Source organism: Manduca sexta, chromosome 16, assembly GCF_014839805.1.
Source record: "Manduca sexta isolate Smith_Timp_Sample1 chromosome 16, JHU_Msex_v1.0, whole genome shotgun sequence".
Classification (NCBI taxonomy): domain Eukaryota; kingdom Metazoa; phylum Arthropoda; class Insecta; order Lepidoptera; family Sphingidae; genus Manduca; species Manduca sexta.
Genome location: NC_051130.1, coordinates 1,868,217 through 1,885,193, shown reverse-complemented (window position 1 = coordinate 1,885,193; position 16,977 = coordinate 1,868,217). Strand labels below are relative to the sequence as shown.

General features: G+C 36.0%; 2 protein-coding genes across 5 annotated transcripts in view; one reads left to right on the top strand and one right to left on the bottom strand.

The window, feature by feature from the left end:
* LOC115444103 (protein prickle) overlaps positions 1-16,977 on the top strand; it is a 423,151-nt gene that overhangs the window by 377,401 nt on the left and 28,773 nt on the right. The window lies entirely within an intron of this gene.
* On the bottom strand, positions 5,936-8,873 carry LOC119189491. Its single transcript, XM_037439366.1, has 2 exons — positions 6,799-8,873; positions 5,936-6,418 (listed from the first exon to the last, which is right to left on the bottom strand). Exons 1-2 carry the CDS (start codon positions 8,802-8,804, stop codon positions 6,238-6,240), a joined length of 2,187 nt encoding a protein of 728 aa, XP_037295263.1. The 5' UTR covers positions 8,805-8,873; the 3' UTR covers positions 5,936-6,237.

The window sequence follows — 16,977 nt, the reverse complement described above, 5'->3', positions numbered from 1 at the left end:
GTGCTATAGGCTATATATCATTACGCTATGACCAATAGGAGCGGAGCAGTAATGAAACATGTTGCAAAAACGGGCAAAATTTATTAGTTTTGAGAGCTTCTGTTGCGTGCGCTGCTTAAACGGTTAAAGTTATGCAACAATGATGTATGACGGGATTGTTCCTCTTAAAAAGTTCTACATAAATATATAATAAAACAAAGTCCCCGCTGCATCTGTCTGCCTGAACGTGTTAAACTCAAAAACTACCCAACGTATAAAGATGAAATTTGGTATGGGGACAGTTTGAGACCCTGGGAAGAACATAGGCTTACGGGAAAATATATAGCGTGACTTTTATAAGGGAAAACTTTAGCCCGAAAAACTTTATATCGCGGGTGGAGCCGCGGGCAAAAGCTCGTACACCATTAAAAAATATGAAAAATAAACTGACGTTTACGTTGAAACCTTCGAGCTTTAATCATTACCTTCGAGGAGAATCTCCTGTCAGAATAATTTTGAATTTACACATTTGTTTTTTAAACCGGCCAGTGCTCTATAAAATAGGATGTTTAAAATGTAATTAACCTATTCCTATTAATGCTATAATATTACTTTCTAATATATTAGATGATTTGTCCATACTTAAAAATTTATAATTCTGGTTATTAACTTCAATATATACTATTACTAGCTTTTGCCCGCGGCTCCGCCCGCGTTATAAAGTTTTTCAGGCTAAAGTTTTCCGTTATAAAAGTAGTAGTTTCCCGGGAGCCTATGTTCTTCCCAGGGTCTCAAACTGTCTCCATACCAAATTTTATCTTAATACGTTGGGTAGTTTTTGAGTTTAACACGTTTAGGCAGACGGATGCAGCGGGGGACTTTTGCTTTATAATATATTTGTTAGAACTTTAAAGTGGAACAATCCCGTCATACATCATTGTTGCATAACTTTAACCGTTTACGCAGCGCACGCAACGGACGCTCTCAAAACTAATAAATTGTCCCCGTTTTTGCAACATGTTTCATTACTGCTCCGCTCCTATTGGTCATAGCGTGATGATATATAATTAAGAGCACTCCACAAACAAAGGGCTATCCAACGCAAAAATATTTTTTCAATTTGGACCGGTAGTTCCTGAGATTAGCTTTTACTGCTCCGCTCCTATTAGGTATAGCGTGATGATATGTAGCCTATAGCACTCCACGAACAAAGGGCTATCCAACGCAAAAATATTTTTTCAGTTTGGGCCGGTATTTCCTGAGATTGGCCATTACTGTTCCGCTCCTATTGGGTATAGCGTGATGATATATAGCCTATAGCACTCCACGAACAAAGGGCTATCCAACGCAAAAAGAATTTTTCAGTTTGGACCGATAGTTCCTGAGATTAGCGCGTTCAAACAAACAAACTCTTCAGCTTTATATAATAGTATAGATATAAACCTAAAGGGTTTGTTTGTTTGAATACGCTAAACTCGCTAAACTACTTAACCGATTTTGAAAATATTTCACTAATAGGAAGCTACATTACTCTTAAGCCCTATACGCTAGTTTCTATCCAGGGTAAATATAAAGCACGACTTTTATCTTTGAAAAACTTTTTCACGCGGGCAGAGTAGCGAGCCAAAGCTAGTATGTTATAAAATAACAATTTAATTAACATCCTGGACTGTTGTATTTATTCGACAATGTTTTGATAGTAAAAAACGCGGTGCGCTGCGCTTCGCGATATTGGTATCTTGAAGCTTGATAGGTTCAATTTAACGAATAGAAAAAAAAAGCTTGCATATAAAACAAAGAATTTGCTAATTTTAGCCACATTTGTATTTATTACAGAACATAAAAATTGTCGCTAGTAATGTTTAGCAGTTAATGGTTTGACAGCGTTCAGCTACTTTTGTAGTTCAATTATGACAAGTTGTTTTGTTTTTAAATTAATCAGCAACTTATGGTAAATGATAATGATTAGGAAATATTGGAAACAAATTATGTTCAACGACTTCTGTTGCTGACTGTACCACAACGCAATACAACTACGCCATCAAATCCGACTAAATTACAAGGATAAAAAACCGGCAAATGCAAATAGCAATGACTTCCGATCGAGATCCCAAATGATGCTGCCCTCTGAATCACCTAGTTCCTGTCGATTATCATTCAAAATATTCATACCACGTAGGTCAGAGAGGTCGGCATGATTTTGGCGACAGGCGACGCAATCGATATTTTTGATATAACTGTATAATAAGACGAGGTAACTGCTCGCCTGATGGTAGGCGTCAGGACTACTCACAACCAGTAACACCACTCAAAAGGTTGAGGTTGACGAGACGAGCATGCTCGTCTAATGGTTAGCGATACGACCGCTCCTAAACAGTACTATACAAAACTTTGAAGTACAAAGAATTGCGTGGCACTCCACTGCCCTCGTCACCCTGAGACGTAACTTATGGCTCATAATGCCCAGTATTGACATTAGCTGTCATCCTCCAAACGAACATAATAGTACTTACTGGTATAGTAAATATATAATTCGGTGGTACTTTCCATAACGGAGTCCAACATACGAGGAACTTAGGTATTTAGCCGCAATAAAAATAAACTTAACAGCAACCTCCGACCATTCAACGCTATTTGAATAATTCAGTTACTGTTCTCTCTTCATCATCAAATCCGATATAATTAATTAATAATAATAATAATATAATATCAGCCCTGTTATATTGTATACTGTCCCACTGTTGGGCACGGGCCTCCTCTACTACTGAGAGGAAATAGGCCTTAGTCCACCACGCTGGCCTAGTGCGGGTTGGTAGACTTCACACACCCTTGAAAATTCCTAATAGAGAATTTCTCAGGTATGCAGGTTACCTCACGATGTTTTCCTTTACCGTTAAAGCAAGCGATAATTTACAAAGAATACACATATATTTTTTTAGAAAAGTCAGAAGTGTGTGCCCTTGGGATTTGAATCTGCGGACATTCGTCTCGGCAGTCCGTCCCACAACCAACTAGGCTATCACCGTTTGTTTTTAATTAATTAGCCGTCATAAAAAATACAATTTTTATAATAATTTCCCATCTCTTCGTACAAATGATGCTGTCTGAATCACTCGGTTCCTGTAGGATTAACATTCAAGCCGCGCGCTCCTCCGTACTTGGACATTTGCATGGATTTCCGTTAGCCGAGGAAACAGGCTAAACGTCACGAGCTGGCTAGGAAGTGGATAGATTTACTTGTGATACTGACTTTGTAACCCGGCAGTCGCTAGTCTTGGGAAAATAGTCAAAATAACTTTGTATAAGTGAAATAATGTTTAGAATAGTTAAGGACTTATTTTCAATGGAGATTCGACATTTTACTTTATTATTATTTCTAGATCTCACAACCTTTAAGTTCTCTGTGTAATAAAAAGCAAATTTATGTATAAAATCGTTGTTTAAAAGTCCAGAACATGTATATTCAATTTCACATTAATTTAATTAAAACAATTACGTACAGAAAGCTCCTACAATACTATTATATTTGCTTTTAAATCCTACTGATACTTCTGCGATTTTCATACAAATAGGATTGTGATACAAATGGATTCAATACTTAAACGCCAATACGCATCCGACGGTGAGTCACAATCTAAAGGAACTGTCTGAGACGAACCACCACAGACGTACAACAGGATGTTTTGTTCTAACCGCCAAATACTCAGACAATCCCTACTGACGTATGTCGTTTAGTTGACATACGGAGTATGAAACGAATTTTAGAGGACTTAAAAAAGCTGGTTCTTTGTTTTCTTTAGTGCAGTAAATTCACATATACCATACGAAAGTACTACAAATTTAAAACCAATTAAAGGCATGCAGGGGAAGGACGAAAATATTTTCAAAAGCAGAAGATTTAAAGGCCTAAACATTTGTCCTATTTGACTGAGAATTCGTATTGTTATAGTTTTGTTGTGTGTAAGGATAAATTTCCTTGAAATCACTTGATTTTGTGTCTCATAAGCTATAGCTTATTATATTATTATAAAAGTAAATTTCGTGTATTTACAAAACTAAAATTTGACGTAATTGCCTAATCTAGGAATAATTTATTTCACAGCAACACGCGGCCATGAACCTAATTAAGCGCTAATCACTTTTATTAAATCGAATAAAATTTTCTTTATAATCATGGTAATAATTAGTGTAGTAATTATTAAAAAGAAACGCACCACGCCGTTAACCCGAAAGGATAAGCAGAGGGCTACTAGGACATTCACTTTACGTCACGTATCTTCCGTCCCAAACAGGGATCAATAAAAACAATTTTCAAAGATATCTAATCATGATGACAAATATACACAAGATTAAATGTATCAGAATCTTATCAGGGACTCCCGGATACAGTTGTGAATTAGGGGATACATTGATAAGGCGCACGCGCTTGCCTCCTTGATCTGACACAATATTGATACTGCGTATCGGGTGATTCATCATTTTGTATTGATAAGAAGCAGGTGCTTAGAGAATACGGACTGAAAAACCAGGCCGTTGTTTTGTTAGCTCAGGAGGGATTTTAATAAGACGGCATACTACTGAAGATTGTCGAGGGCCGTTATGACTCTCACTGTTTGACATTTTATTGGGGAAATATTATACTTATCAAATCTAGAGGTATGTTTATAATATGCTAAGATAAATGCAATACTTCTTTAGTTGATTATGTGTTCAACGCGTACTGATTCGGGAAAGTTAGTCGTTCTTTTTTATAGAAACCAATGTGACTATCTTTATAGCTGTTCTTTTCAACCAATTCTGATTTGTTCTCAGACTACTATGACATTTAAGTAACCAGCGCAGCATAATCCCATGTTACAGCAGCAATTTACCAAATATGTATTATAAAGCACACTTTATGAGTAAAATTTAATAATTTCTGACTGTTTTTGACTTATAATGTCGGTTACTTACCACACAAGCGACACATGAAAAAAAAATCCTAAGCGACCGTTAGCCAAAAAATCCTCCAAACGTTATCTAAAGCACTAAATAACAGCGCATGAATGCCCACTCCGGTGGGCCGCAAAAACCTTTTGTACCATTTATTATTGAATTTACACCTCAACGTAACTACGTGTTGGAATTCAGACAAAACACGCTTTTTACTCGTATTGCCAGTTTATTGTCGGCAAATACCGCCATTGAAGATTTTATGAATGAGTTGTAGACATAACTGTTCTGTTTGAAATAGTTTTTGCTCCTGGTAATTGAGTGTATTTGCATTATGTAATTTTATGGTGCTTAGTAAGTTTTGCTTTTCGACGAAAGGATTTCTCAACTGTTAGGTTTTAAGAATAAATCCTGTTCATCCGTTGTAGGTTAGTAAATCGCTATCTATCGTGTATGTGTGAGCATTATTGGACTTAACTTGACCAACGTAGTCAGTGAATTATAACCCAAAGCCCTAGTTGCATTACTACTGTTTATTGATAATTGGCGCTTACGACAAGCGACTTGCTCATTGTATAAAAAGTCAATAGTCTCCTCTGGACATCTGCACCCAAATCCAAGAAGTAATACCATTATAACGCTTCAAAACCCATACAAACATAATTATAAGTAACGTTTACCCATTCAGGGGTGGACGTGAATTTTCCGCCCATTTCACTACAATGGCGACAGGCAAGTTTGATTGATGCGACCGGCATCACAAAGGAATGGTTGACAACCCCTGCGGCAATTATGTTGGAAAGGTTGTGTCCGTCTGGCGAGCTTTTATTTATAGGTAAAAATGTTTATTACCGCTGAATAATCATTCGTAGAATTGTAATTTGAATAAAAGTTGCCTTTGAAATTTTAATATTGCGCTGTTTAGGTATTATCCAAATAAAATACATGACGCAGTGAAAGTACGTTGACGTATATCACGAACCGAATAGAACTGGCTGAAATGCATGTTAGTACACATTTTAATAAATACCGTATAAACTATGAACGGAAATAATGTAACTCTTATAATAACAAGCATTTACTCTTAACCAAACCAAAACAAAACATATCCTTTAAATACAAACCATACAAATCATTTACTTATTATTTGATCAAAACATTTATCGACGGAATGTACAAAATAAATCTGATAATATTTTTAAACTATGTACTTTTAATCATTACTAACAAATTAGAATCTAACATGATCTTGCAAAATTTAAACTTCTATGATAAATTAGTATCTGATCTAATATCTTAAATTCCAACTAAGATTCCTTTCATAACCTACTGTAGTAAATTAACAGTAGAGTTGACATCACGAGGTACTCCGAGTCTCCTGGCGCACGTCTCCTCATGGAGCTCGCAGCAGTAAGCCCTGGTGAACATCTGGCCACAATGCCTGCACTTGAACAGGCCGGGACGATGCTGCTTCATGTCCAGGACATGACGACAGACGCAGCAGTCCCTGGAAGGGTTTGAATATTATAAATGTTAGAGTATGACGTGTATTTCCATATTCAAGAGAGCAAAGGTTTCACAAAGGACACACACAATTTTTAGAAAAGTCAGAGGTGTGTGCCCTTGCAATTTAAACCTGCGAACATTTGTCTCGGCAGTCCGTTCCACACCCAACTAGACGATCGTCGATTTTTATTTATCATCGTAGTAAATTAATATTATAAGAAGGTATAAACTAAACATAAAATTGTATTTACTTTAAAATTACCTTATAATTGTAAGCCTTAATGTCTGGAACTACGGAACCAATATAAAAAAAAACTAGTACTCTAATATAATACCAATCCACAGTAAACAAACATTGTTAAAAACGTGTCCGCAAATTACCTGGAATAACCCAAATTATGTGTTTGAATGTGATCACTGAGCTGCGAGGGCCGTTCGAAAGAGGCGCCGCAAATGTTGCAAATATAATGAGGGACGCCATGCCGCGACTGAGGAAACTGCAGCAGAGACAAATACGAATAATAATCTATATGCGGCATGTAAGATAGGATTTGCTTCACTGCCTCTGTAGATATTCTTAATAGTCCCAAGATTCCTAAAGGATCCGTGTTTACAGCAATAGTCATTTGCTTCTCGTCACTTTCGTTCGTTGGATGTCCTACTTCTTCGATATTGGAAGCCTCTTGAACTTTAGCTTTAGACAAAGAATTTGTCACTTCAGTAGACCGCTCTCTCGTCGGAATATCAAACGTAATTTGCACAGCTCTGGGACGATGTGACCGTTGGTACATAATATCCTCTATATCCTGCTTTACTTTATTACTTTTATCCATCTCTTCGTTGAGTATTTTATCGATTTTCATGTATTTATCTTTATTACCTTTCGTGCTCAGACCTGCGTTTAAAAAAACCGATGTTGCGGTAGTGTTTTCATGCGCCGCGCGGCAAATAGCTTCTTCCCGCTTAATAACACTATATGTATCACTTTTTGCTGCGTTTAACTCGTTAAGACTATTATTTCTAACTCGGCTCGACACCGAATATGATTTACTGTCTTGACTGAACGGACTGTTGGCTCTAATATCAACCATAAACGTGTTAAGTGTTTGTATCAGATTGTTTAATTTATTCTCAATGTTGTCAAGTGCGGTTTGTTTTACTTCGGTATTAGATTTCTCGAGTTTTCTTTTCAATCTTTCTACATTCTTTGCGACCTGTTTGTACTTTTCTCTCGTGGACTCTACTTTACTGTGATTTGTCCCATCCTCGCTTATTGGAAATAAGCATCTTAAATCTGTCTGCATGGATTTATTGTTTATAAGTTTTTGGACAGTCTCGCTCTGAGAATCTACGGTGTTCGTGGATTTTGTTGGCTCTAAACGTCTAAAAGTTCGATTTTTACGTTTAAACTCTCTATCCGCAAAAATAATGTTGCCACGAAAGTGTCTGTGTTGCGGATGCTGCAGCAAGTCATTTGCGAATTGATTTTGTTGTCGCTCTTTGTTTAGCATCATCAAGCGACCCTGCGAAGAGGTCGGATAGCAAAGAGATTGATTTTCAAATATATACTGACCGCAATTTCGCCGGGGTTGATAGTTATTACGAGTTCTGTATTCCAAACTATGGTCAAAACTATTATGCACAGTATAAAAATCTTTAAGCAAGTTTCGACATGGGGCCGATTCTCCTTTCTCGTAATAATCTTCGATTCTTTCAGAGGGTAGTTCTTCACAATTTTGTAGAGAAACATTCTCTGATAAGCTATAGCGATGCTTATTTTTCAATTCATTGATGTAGTTATTCCATAAATCTTCTTCTTTCTGCTTCTGTCTTATGCACACTAGTTTCCTGACTAATCGCTGTAACCTTGCGTTTTTAGCAAGAGTTCTATAAACAAATTCTTGATTGTTAAACAATGCACGGCAATATGTCGATTTTTCTGTATATTTGTTTGGATTACCTCCTGTAGGATAGTTACCTTCGCAAAATGTTGTTATTCCTTTATTTTTGAAACTTTCAAACACAGTTTCATTGCGATCATTTGGTATGTTTTGTTGTTTACTAGAACTAGGCATGTTAGCGAACTGATAAGTCTCTGACAGTTCAGCTGTGTTGAAATTATACTGAATATTTTGCTTTGTGTTGTTGTAGGTATCGTAGAAGGCATTTTCGCTCGGAGTGAACACTCGTGTTCTTTCCTTTAGAACCGATTTAGAAGCTGCACAATATGTTTTACCGCTAAGTGTTTGCTGCACCCTTATACATTCCTCTGATTCTTCTTTATTATATTCCGGGGCTTGTCCATTACCATATAGGTCAGGTCCATGTTTTGCAAAATTTGAATCTGCCTGAGACTCTTCAGATTTATTATAAATTTTATACTCCATGATAATGCGTTACAGGAATTTTGTATGATTTTACTTCAATTTGACAATCTATCATAAATTATTAACTAGACTGTTAACTGAAAGAAGTTTAGACTTAAGAGACAAGTACAAACCTTATATATTTTTTTATTACTTTAGTTATCCATGATTTATTGTAAAGTATTAGTTCTTGTATGGAGATAATAAACACGCTATTTATATTACAACAAAATTATGGACAACTATTTATCTAATAGGACTTCTTGGTTTTTAATTTAAGTGGCTAATTTCATTGGTTATTATACATATATTTCTATTTTTATATTAACAGAAGCATTATGTTTAAACGTAGAAGATATATTATCTACCTAGTCTTGCCATAAATATTGTAATAAAGAAAAAAGAAAATTGTTAACTGCAAATAACATTTATTACTTTTACAGTGTGTCAGTTTAATACATAAATATAAAACAATTAAAAATATAAAAAGCTTATTCGAAGTGGTCTCCATTGGCTGCAATACAGTCCTTTAAACGATGAGGCCAGTTATCAATAGAAGCACGCACTCTTTCCATGGGAAAATTCTTCACTGCCAATCGTATAGATTGTTTTAGGGACTCCAAATTATCATGGCGTTTAGAGCAAGCTGTACTCTCTAAAACTGACCACAAATCATAATCCAGCGGATTAAGATCGGGACTAGACGACGGCCAGTCTTCAGCTCTGATGAAGTCCGAAACGTTCGATTCCAACCAAGACTGCGTGGACCGAGCTTTATGACCCGGCGCCGAGTCTTGCTGGAAGGACCATACTTGGTTATTGAACATGGTGATGTTAAGGGGCTTAACTACCTTCTCAAGAATGGTATCTTGATACACTTGTGCCGATGTTTTGATACCTTTTTCACAAAAATATGGCTCAGTCACTCCTTCATAGCTAACACCCCACCAAACCATCACTGAAGTCGGATAATGTCCACGTTGCACTCTGTCGACTAATTGGGAAGCTTCCTTAGAGCTTTGAGCATAAATACGGTCATTTTGTTTGTTAAAATGTTGCTCAATTGTAAAAATTTTCTCATCCGTAAACAAAATTTTTCTGTGACCTCCCTTTGCGTACCGCTTCAGTAGTTGTTTCGATTTTACCACCCTATTCTTCTTTAAATTATCAGTTAAGAAATGGCCAGTGCGTCTCTTATAGGCTGCAAGTCCTAAGTCATCTTTTAAAATACGCGACATGGTTCTAGGTGCTATCTTCATTTCCCGAGATAAAATCTTTTGCTTTCGGACAGGATTTCTTCGAATTCTTTCCCTTACTGCTTTTGACCACCTTTTTCGTACGAACACTACGTGGACGGCCAGATCTTTTTCTGTCACAAACAGAGGAGGTCTCATTGTACCTATTAATAGCCCGGTACACAAACATTTTACTAATACCAAGTGTATGGAGAGTTTTAAAAATTGCATTTGGCTCCATACCTACTTTGTGTAATGCTATCACAGCGATTCGGTTCTCTTTATCACCCCACACCATTTTAATATCGCAAAATATTTTACAATGTATTGGCGCCAAAATGAGAAAACACAATGAACAATCGTATAAAAATGACAGATTCGAAATTCAAATGTAATATTTTTTTATAATTAAGTGTAACAGTATTTATGGCCAGACTAAGTATACACACTATAAAACAAAACGCCAAGAGCTGTCTCTCTGTATATGATGGATTTTCTCAAAATCTAATGAACGGATTCTATTAAACGATAGTGCAATTCTTGAGAAAGATTTAGGTTAATAGTAAATTATAGTTTTATGTAAATTGACTGAAATATAACGATTACTCTGAAGAGGTCGCGTGTTTGCGTTGTGTTGAGGTTGAAAAACTTTGTAACACTAAATTCCACGCGGGCAAAGCCGCGGGCACAGCTAGTTGTGTATAATACATAATTATTTTAAAATTCAACCATAAAAATACTGTTAGAAAAGATATCAAAAAACCCGCTGAACAACAATGATTCGCATTGGAACCCTCGAAAATTCCATATCCAAAACTCATTTCGCGTAAACATTGTTTAGTATCGATAAACTTATGATTTTAAAGCGTCGCCGAAGACGTAAATAAAGTCATTTTGAATGTGATTGGTTGCGTGTGGCCCCGTGGATGCGGATAAAAACATGATAATCAGGGGCCACCCAGAGCTGATGAAACGCGCAGATGCAATGATAAAATAAATCCGCTTACTGAGATTGTTGGGGGAATCTGACATTGTAGGTTGATTATGAAATTTGTGAATTCGTCGTAATATTTAAATAATAAAATTAGTAATGTCAAAATAATAATATCAGCCCTGTATAATATACTGTCCCACTGTTGGGCACGGGCCTCCTCTACTACTGAGAAGGAATAGGCCTTAGTCCACCACACTGGCCTAGTACGGATTGGTAGACTTCACACACACTCGAAAATTCCTAATAGAGAATATCTCAGGTATGCAGGCTTCCTCACAATGTTTTCCTTCACCGTTAAAGCAAGCGATAATTCACAAAGAATACACACATAATTAATGTTAAAACAAATGTGTTTCTAATGCTGGTGGAATTAAAAGGTATCCCTTGTCTGTCTTAACATCAGAATATATTTTATTCTGAATTCCAAAAAAGTCTTTATCCAATAAGTGCAAAGACAGATAAGAAAGGCAATTAATGTTTGTATTCCATTCGAAAACACAAGTCAGGATTGAAATTTGTACCCAATATGACTATCGCCTATGACATCACTAATCGAAAATAAGAGTAATAGTTGTAGCAAAAATTTGTGATTTCGGAACGTGCTTGCGAGTGCCACAATGGCGGGTTTTACACTGTGATATCAGTGACCTCAGTGATAGTGGTCGCTATCCCAAGTCGATACAAAAAACCTACCACCAGAATATTGTTCAAAATATCCTTTATATGCTTCAGACTGGGGATACCAAGATAAGTCTTATTATACCATAAAATCCCACTAATAATTAACTGATATCTCATCCTATATCACCTGATCCTAAGAGGGTTTTATAGGTACAAAAGCTTTTGCTCGCGGCTTCGCCCGCGTAAAGTAGTTTTCCCGGATAAAAGTATATATTTTCCCGGGATAGAAAGTAGCCCACAGCCTTCCCAAGGTCTTAAACTATCTCCATACCAAATTTCATAAAAATCTGTTCAGTAGATTTTGAGAAAATCGATACCATACAGACAGACAGAGAAGTGGACTTTGTTTTATAATATTATGTATGTATAGATGACTCTACATTAGGCTCAGCAACTTGAGATGATGGTATTTGTTATAATGCCCAGTCACTCCACTGACTACAATGTCTTTCAAACCATAACAGAACAGTGGTGCCGCTCCAGGCTAACTCTCATACTTATTAACGCAATTTAATTATAAAAACAAATATTACATTCTACATAACACAAAAAAGAGACGCAAGCGCTACACGACCAATTTAGATAACACATAACAAACGAAGCTTTTAATATATTTTTTGTATTAATTTCCATTGGTGGGTTTGCATTTTTATCAGTTTTTTTTTCGGACGACACGCCCGACGTCGTTCGCAGGTTGTCACATATTATGGTAATTATTTAAGGGTACAGAGATGTAAGCAGGAAGCCTGTGGGAGGTTTAACCTCCCGTGTATTCAAAGATCGGAACCTCGATCCCCCGCTCGCCTCATGAGAAACACTTAACCCCCTTTCTGGACTTAGAAATAAAAACTTATGTGACTCATTTGAAAAAAAAAAGTATAAACCTCCCGTGTATTGGACGCTCTTGTGTATGAGCTCTTGAAAGATGGAATAAATGGCTATAACTAATACAATAAAATAAACAAAAAAAAATACATATTTTTTTCCATAAAGCATAGTTCATAGTATTGCGCTAAATATAATGTATTATTTATTTTTTAAAACTTGCATGTTATTAAGGTTAAAAAGATTTCATCACAAAAAAACGACGTAATCTTATTATATTAGAATATTCAAAATAATATAGCCCCCATTAATTCCCAAATTCTGGACCCAATTTTGAATACATTGTACCGATGACGCGTTTAGTTCTGACTGGAACACATTTGACGAGGATAGTCGGTACACAGATCAGTATTGTTACACTGTCATCCCAAATTCTGATAACAAGAATACTTCGAAATCAATTAGAGATCATATTAAAAATGAAAAATTTATATTGATTTCTTATGTTTACGCGAATGTTAGACATTAAAATTAAACTATTTTACGGATTTTATCACGGTTTTAAGATTTTACTTTTCTCCCAACGTTTCGAAGACTTCAGCCTTTATGGTCACGGGGGGAATGAGGTGTTGTTCATCCGCAAAGTCAGAGTTACAATATCCTACCTACATTTTACAAATATACAACTTTTAAATTTTATAAAAAATCCGTAAAATAGTTTAATTTAAATAAAAAAAATTGTTATATTGTCTTCCGAATATGGCTTTTTGGTACTAAAACCTGGACCTCAAATAGCAGAGATCATAATAAATTTATTCAGTCTGTGCAAAGTAGAGTACAGAGTTCAAAAACGACTAATAAAAAATGGATAAATCTTACTGAATTACATAATAGTGACCCTGCTACATCAGATGGTACGCCGAGTTAGGTCAAGATAGTGTCGACTGATGAGAGCCAAATCCCTCGCCAATTGCCACAATTATGCCGGCCTGTTTTGAACCGATATATACAAATTAATCCAAGAACATCACACGCTAACGTGAGCAATTATGTATATTCGTGGTCTATATTTTTAGACTTTGTTTCATCGACAAATGCCTTGCCAATACCATGATCCTTCCCAACATAATATTAATTGGCAAGTCCAAAGAGTACCATTTGATCCTCCGAGAGCTTCGTACAGGTGAAATAAATGTCCTAAATATGTTTATGAGCCTTATATATTACTAAGAACTGTTACATTTATATTTTAAAAGATATATACAAAATATATGTTTTATGATAACAATTTCGTAGGTATGTTAAGTCTACCAACCCACACCGGCATAGGGGAAGTTTTAAATCCTTTCAGTAGTAGAGGAGACCCGTGCCCAGCACTGGGACAGTATATAATGCAGAGCTGCTTTTATTCCAATATGTATTATGCATAATATCTGTACTAGTCAAACATTAATAGCAAAGCGAAACTTCATTTGATCCAAAGTTGAGAAACAACGTTGTAATATAATAACTCCCTCGTCCATGTTTTTTATCTAGATCTCATATTGAATAACCGGTAAATACTATAAAGATTAATCAACAAGGCCTCATTTCCCAACTAAAACATGAACACAACTAAATTACCTTCCCCTACTAGTAAACAACTAACGTCCTTCGAGAGGTGACCTTATAGGATCTAGAGGGCAACTTAACCTCCCACCACTGACGGTAATTCCTCAAATCATGATTGAATTTAATTCTTCACAATCCATTGCCTGGTAGCAACGATGACGCGAAACGTAGATGTAATAAAAACAGCCATGGTTTAATTCCTCAGTAGGTTTGCGAAGGTTATGGTAGCGGGTAATGCCAGACGGTATTATCAAGACAGGTGAAGGTCAGAGCCCCTGGGCGGTCGCCATGGAGATGAATCCGGCACAAACTGATTGCTAATCACGAGGGTATTGTGCCACCAGCAGGGGTTGAGCTAATGGCAGTAAAGCTATGTATTTCTACAGAATTGTTCGCAATCGAAGAAGGTATATGTTGGAAAAGAAATGTAAGATTGACAATAACTAATAGCAATAGTGTATCTATTCACAAGATAATTTTTCCAATTTCATATTCAGTTACTCCAGCATATGTTGTGACACCCAGATGGATAGCGAAGGTACCACATTATTAAGTTATAGATGCGAAAATTTAGGCAAATGTTCGTGTCCTGTTATGTTTGAAGGCATAAATAAAACTAAATTAATTTGGAAATAGACAAGTCTTGAATATGAGATATTTCCTATCTCGGAAAAGTGGACAGAAACTATCTTATTTAGCGAACGAATAAACATAATATAAAATAGCAAACTTCTCAACCTGGAATCAACAACATTTGAGGTAAAATAACAACTACTCAACAAATTGGTCAGCCACTTATCAACTAAGAAACTGTTGATCTCAATCTCTTCATTGTGTCCTCTGTCCTTCAACAAAAGACCCGAAGACGTATCAGACATCAAAAAGAGACAAAAGATATGCCACTAGCAAGATAGAAAGGGACAGAGAACAGCATTGTAGTAACATAATTGTGTGTACATGCATCCGTGATTGTATTGGACTCGAATGGAGGTTTTTTTTTTATTTTATTTGAGTTTATTATTCATAGGTAAGCATTATTGTACCGCGGCTAATTCCCGTCGGTGCCGCTTGTTTAAAATTAGGGGTCCATAGGGGTCCAAAAACCACGTTAGTGGCTTACCACTATGTTACTCGTCCTCTTAAACTGAAGATTTTTATTGCGTCTGTATGCTAATTAGATTTTTTGCAATATATTTTATAAGTATTATAAAAAAAATGCATTTATATATGTATATGTCGCATCCTTAGAACTCTTAAAACTAAAGTGACCTAGCTCAAAATTTATATATTTTATGATTTTGTTAAAAAACGACATTCCGAAGCATGCTCTATAACCCTTTGACGAGAAAGACAAAATTATATTATAGAAATAGATATTCTCGCTTTCTACGACCGCCCAATTCACTGCCTTCTATATTGTTTTCAAATCTCTTTAATTCCTTTCCCGCAAATCGTCTTTTTCTAGTTAGGTCACCTTAGTTGTAAGGGTGCCAAAGGAAATAAGGTTACAGACAAAATCTGAATAAATTATATTAAAATTTAATATTTCTGTCAATCATGTGAAAGGCTGACGCGACAGTTACTTACAACCATAAACTGCATAAATGACATAGATAAATATTAAACACGAAGGTTTCTAATAAGATAAATACAAAATAATAAAAATTAATTGTTTGTTTTTTAATATTGAAATTCCAACAGGTGCGATGTGTAGAATAAAATATCCAAATATATAGAGTTCCGTACGTCACCCTGGACTGTCGCTTGCCCATTTTTTTTTCACTTCACAGTTTTATGTGAGGAATGTGGCGTGGTGGAGATTACGTGGCGGGACACTCCGGTTGCCATGGCAACCATTGTCGCGCCACAGCTCTTAGCCACCCCGTCAATGGACGATTCATGTATGCAAGCGATTTGTTCCACAATACGGTAATGAATTAAGTAGGGTTATTATCGGATTTTTAGTATACTTAATAAGTCAGGCAATGTGTAGTGGCTTTGAATTGGAAGTAGTGACTGGTGGTAGATCTCTCATATGTGAGATTCCGCCTGGGTAGGTATTACCGCAATGTCTACTTCTGCCGCCAAGTAACAGTGTGAAGACACTGTTGTGTTCCGGTTTGAAGGACATTGTAGCCAGTGTAACTACTGGACATAAAAAGACACAACATCTCATGTCTCAGGATGGCGAGCGCAGTGGAATACCAAACAATTCTTTATAATTTAAGGTGTTGGGTGACGTTTCTACTGTTTATGGGCAGCTGTATCGTTTATTATCAGGCCAACGGCAAGCTCATCTCGTCATTCAAAGCAATAAAAAACAAAAGTTCCAAATTCAAATCCTATGTAGGACAACTGTTTTTTTTCCTTTCTGCACTACAAGGTCGGTTTGTAACAACGTATATAAAACGTTTGCAGAAGATTTTTGGCTTAGTTTAAAGACCGGCCATCAGCCTGATATCATCTATCTGAGGGAATCCAGTCACGAATAAATCATGTTAGAAAAACCTAGTGTTGCCAGACAGATTCAAATCCTAAACACACTTATAATTGGACGTAGATACCCAAAAAAGCTCCAGCCTACAACATTAACTTTTGAAATAGTGAACATTGAAGTTTAAATCGTATTTTTGCTCATTGATATTTTATTTTATATTTTGTTAATGAAAACGTTTAAATTAATATATTTTGACTAAGATGTTTTTTCTAATAGATAAAATAGACCTTATAGACTAGAACTAATTCGGCATACTCGGCTCATTTTCTACCATACTGTGGGTTGGATCCTTTTTGCGTATTTACGTCCAATTATAATTCTAATCGGAATGCTGCAACATATTGTTTTATA

Coding starts and splice junctions, on each gene's coding strand:
- LOC119189491 (XM_037439366.1), bottom strand. CDS start 8,804: ATGGAGTATAAAATTTATAATAAATCTGAAGAGTCTCAGGCAGATTCA. Junction 6,419..6,798: donor CATAATTTGGGTTATTCCAG/GTAATTTGCGGA, acceptor AAACCCTTCCAG/GGACTGCTGCGTCTGTCGTC.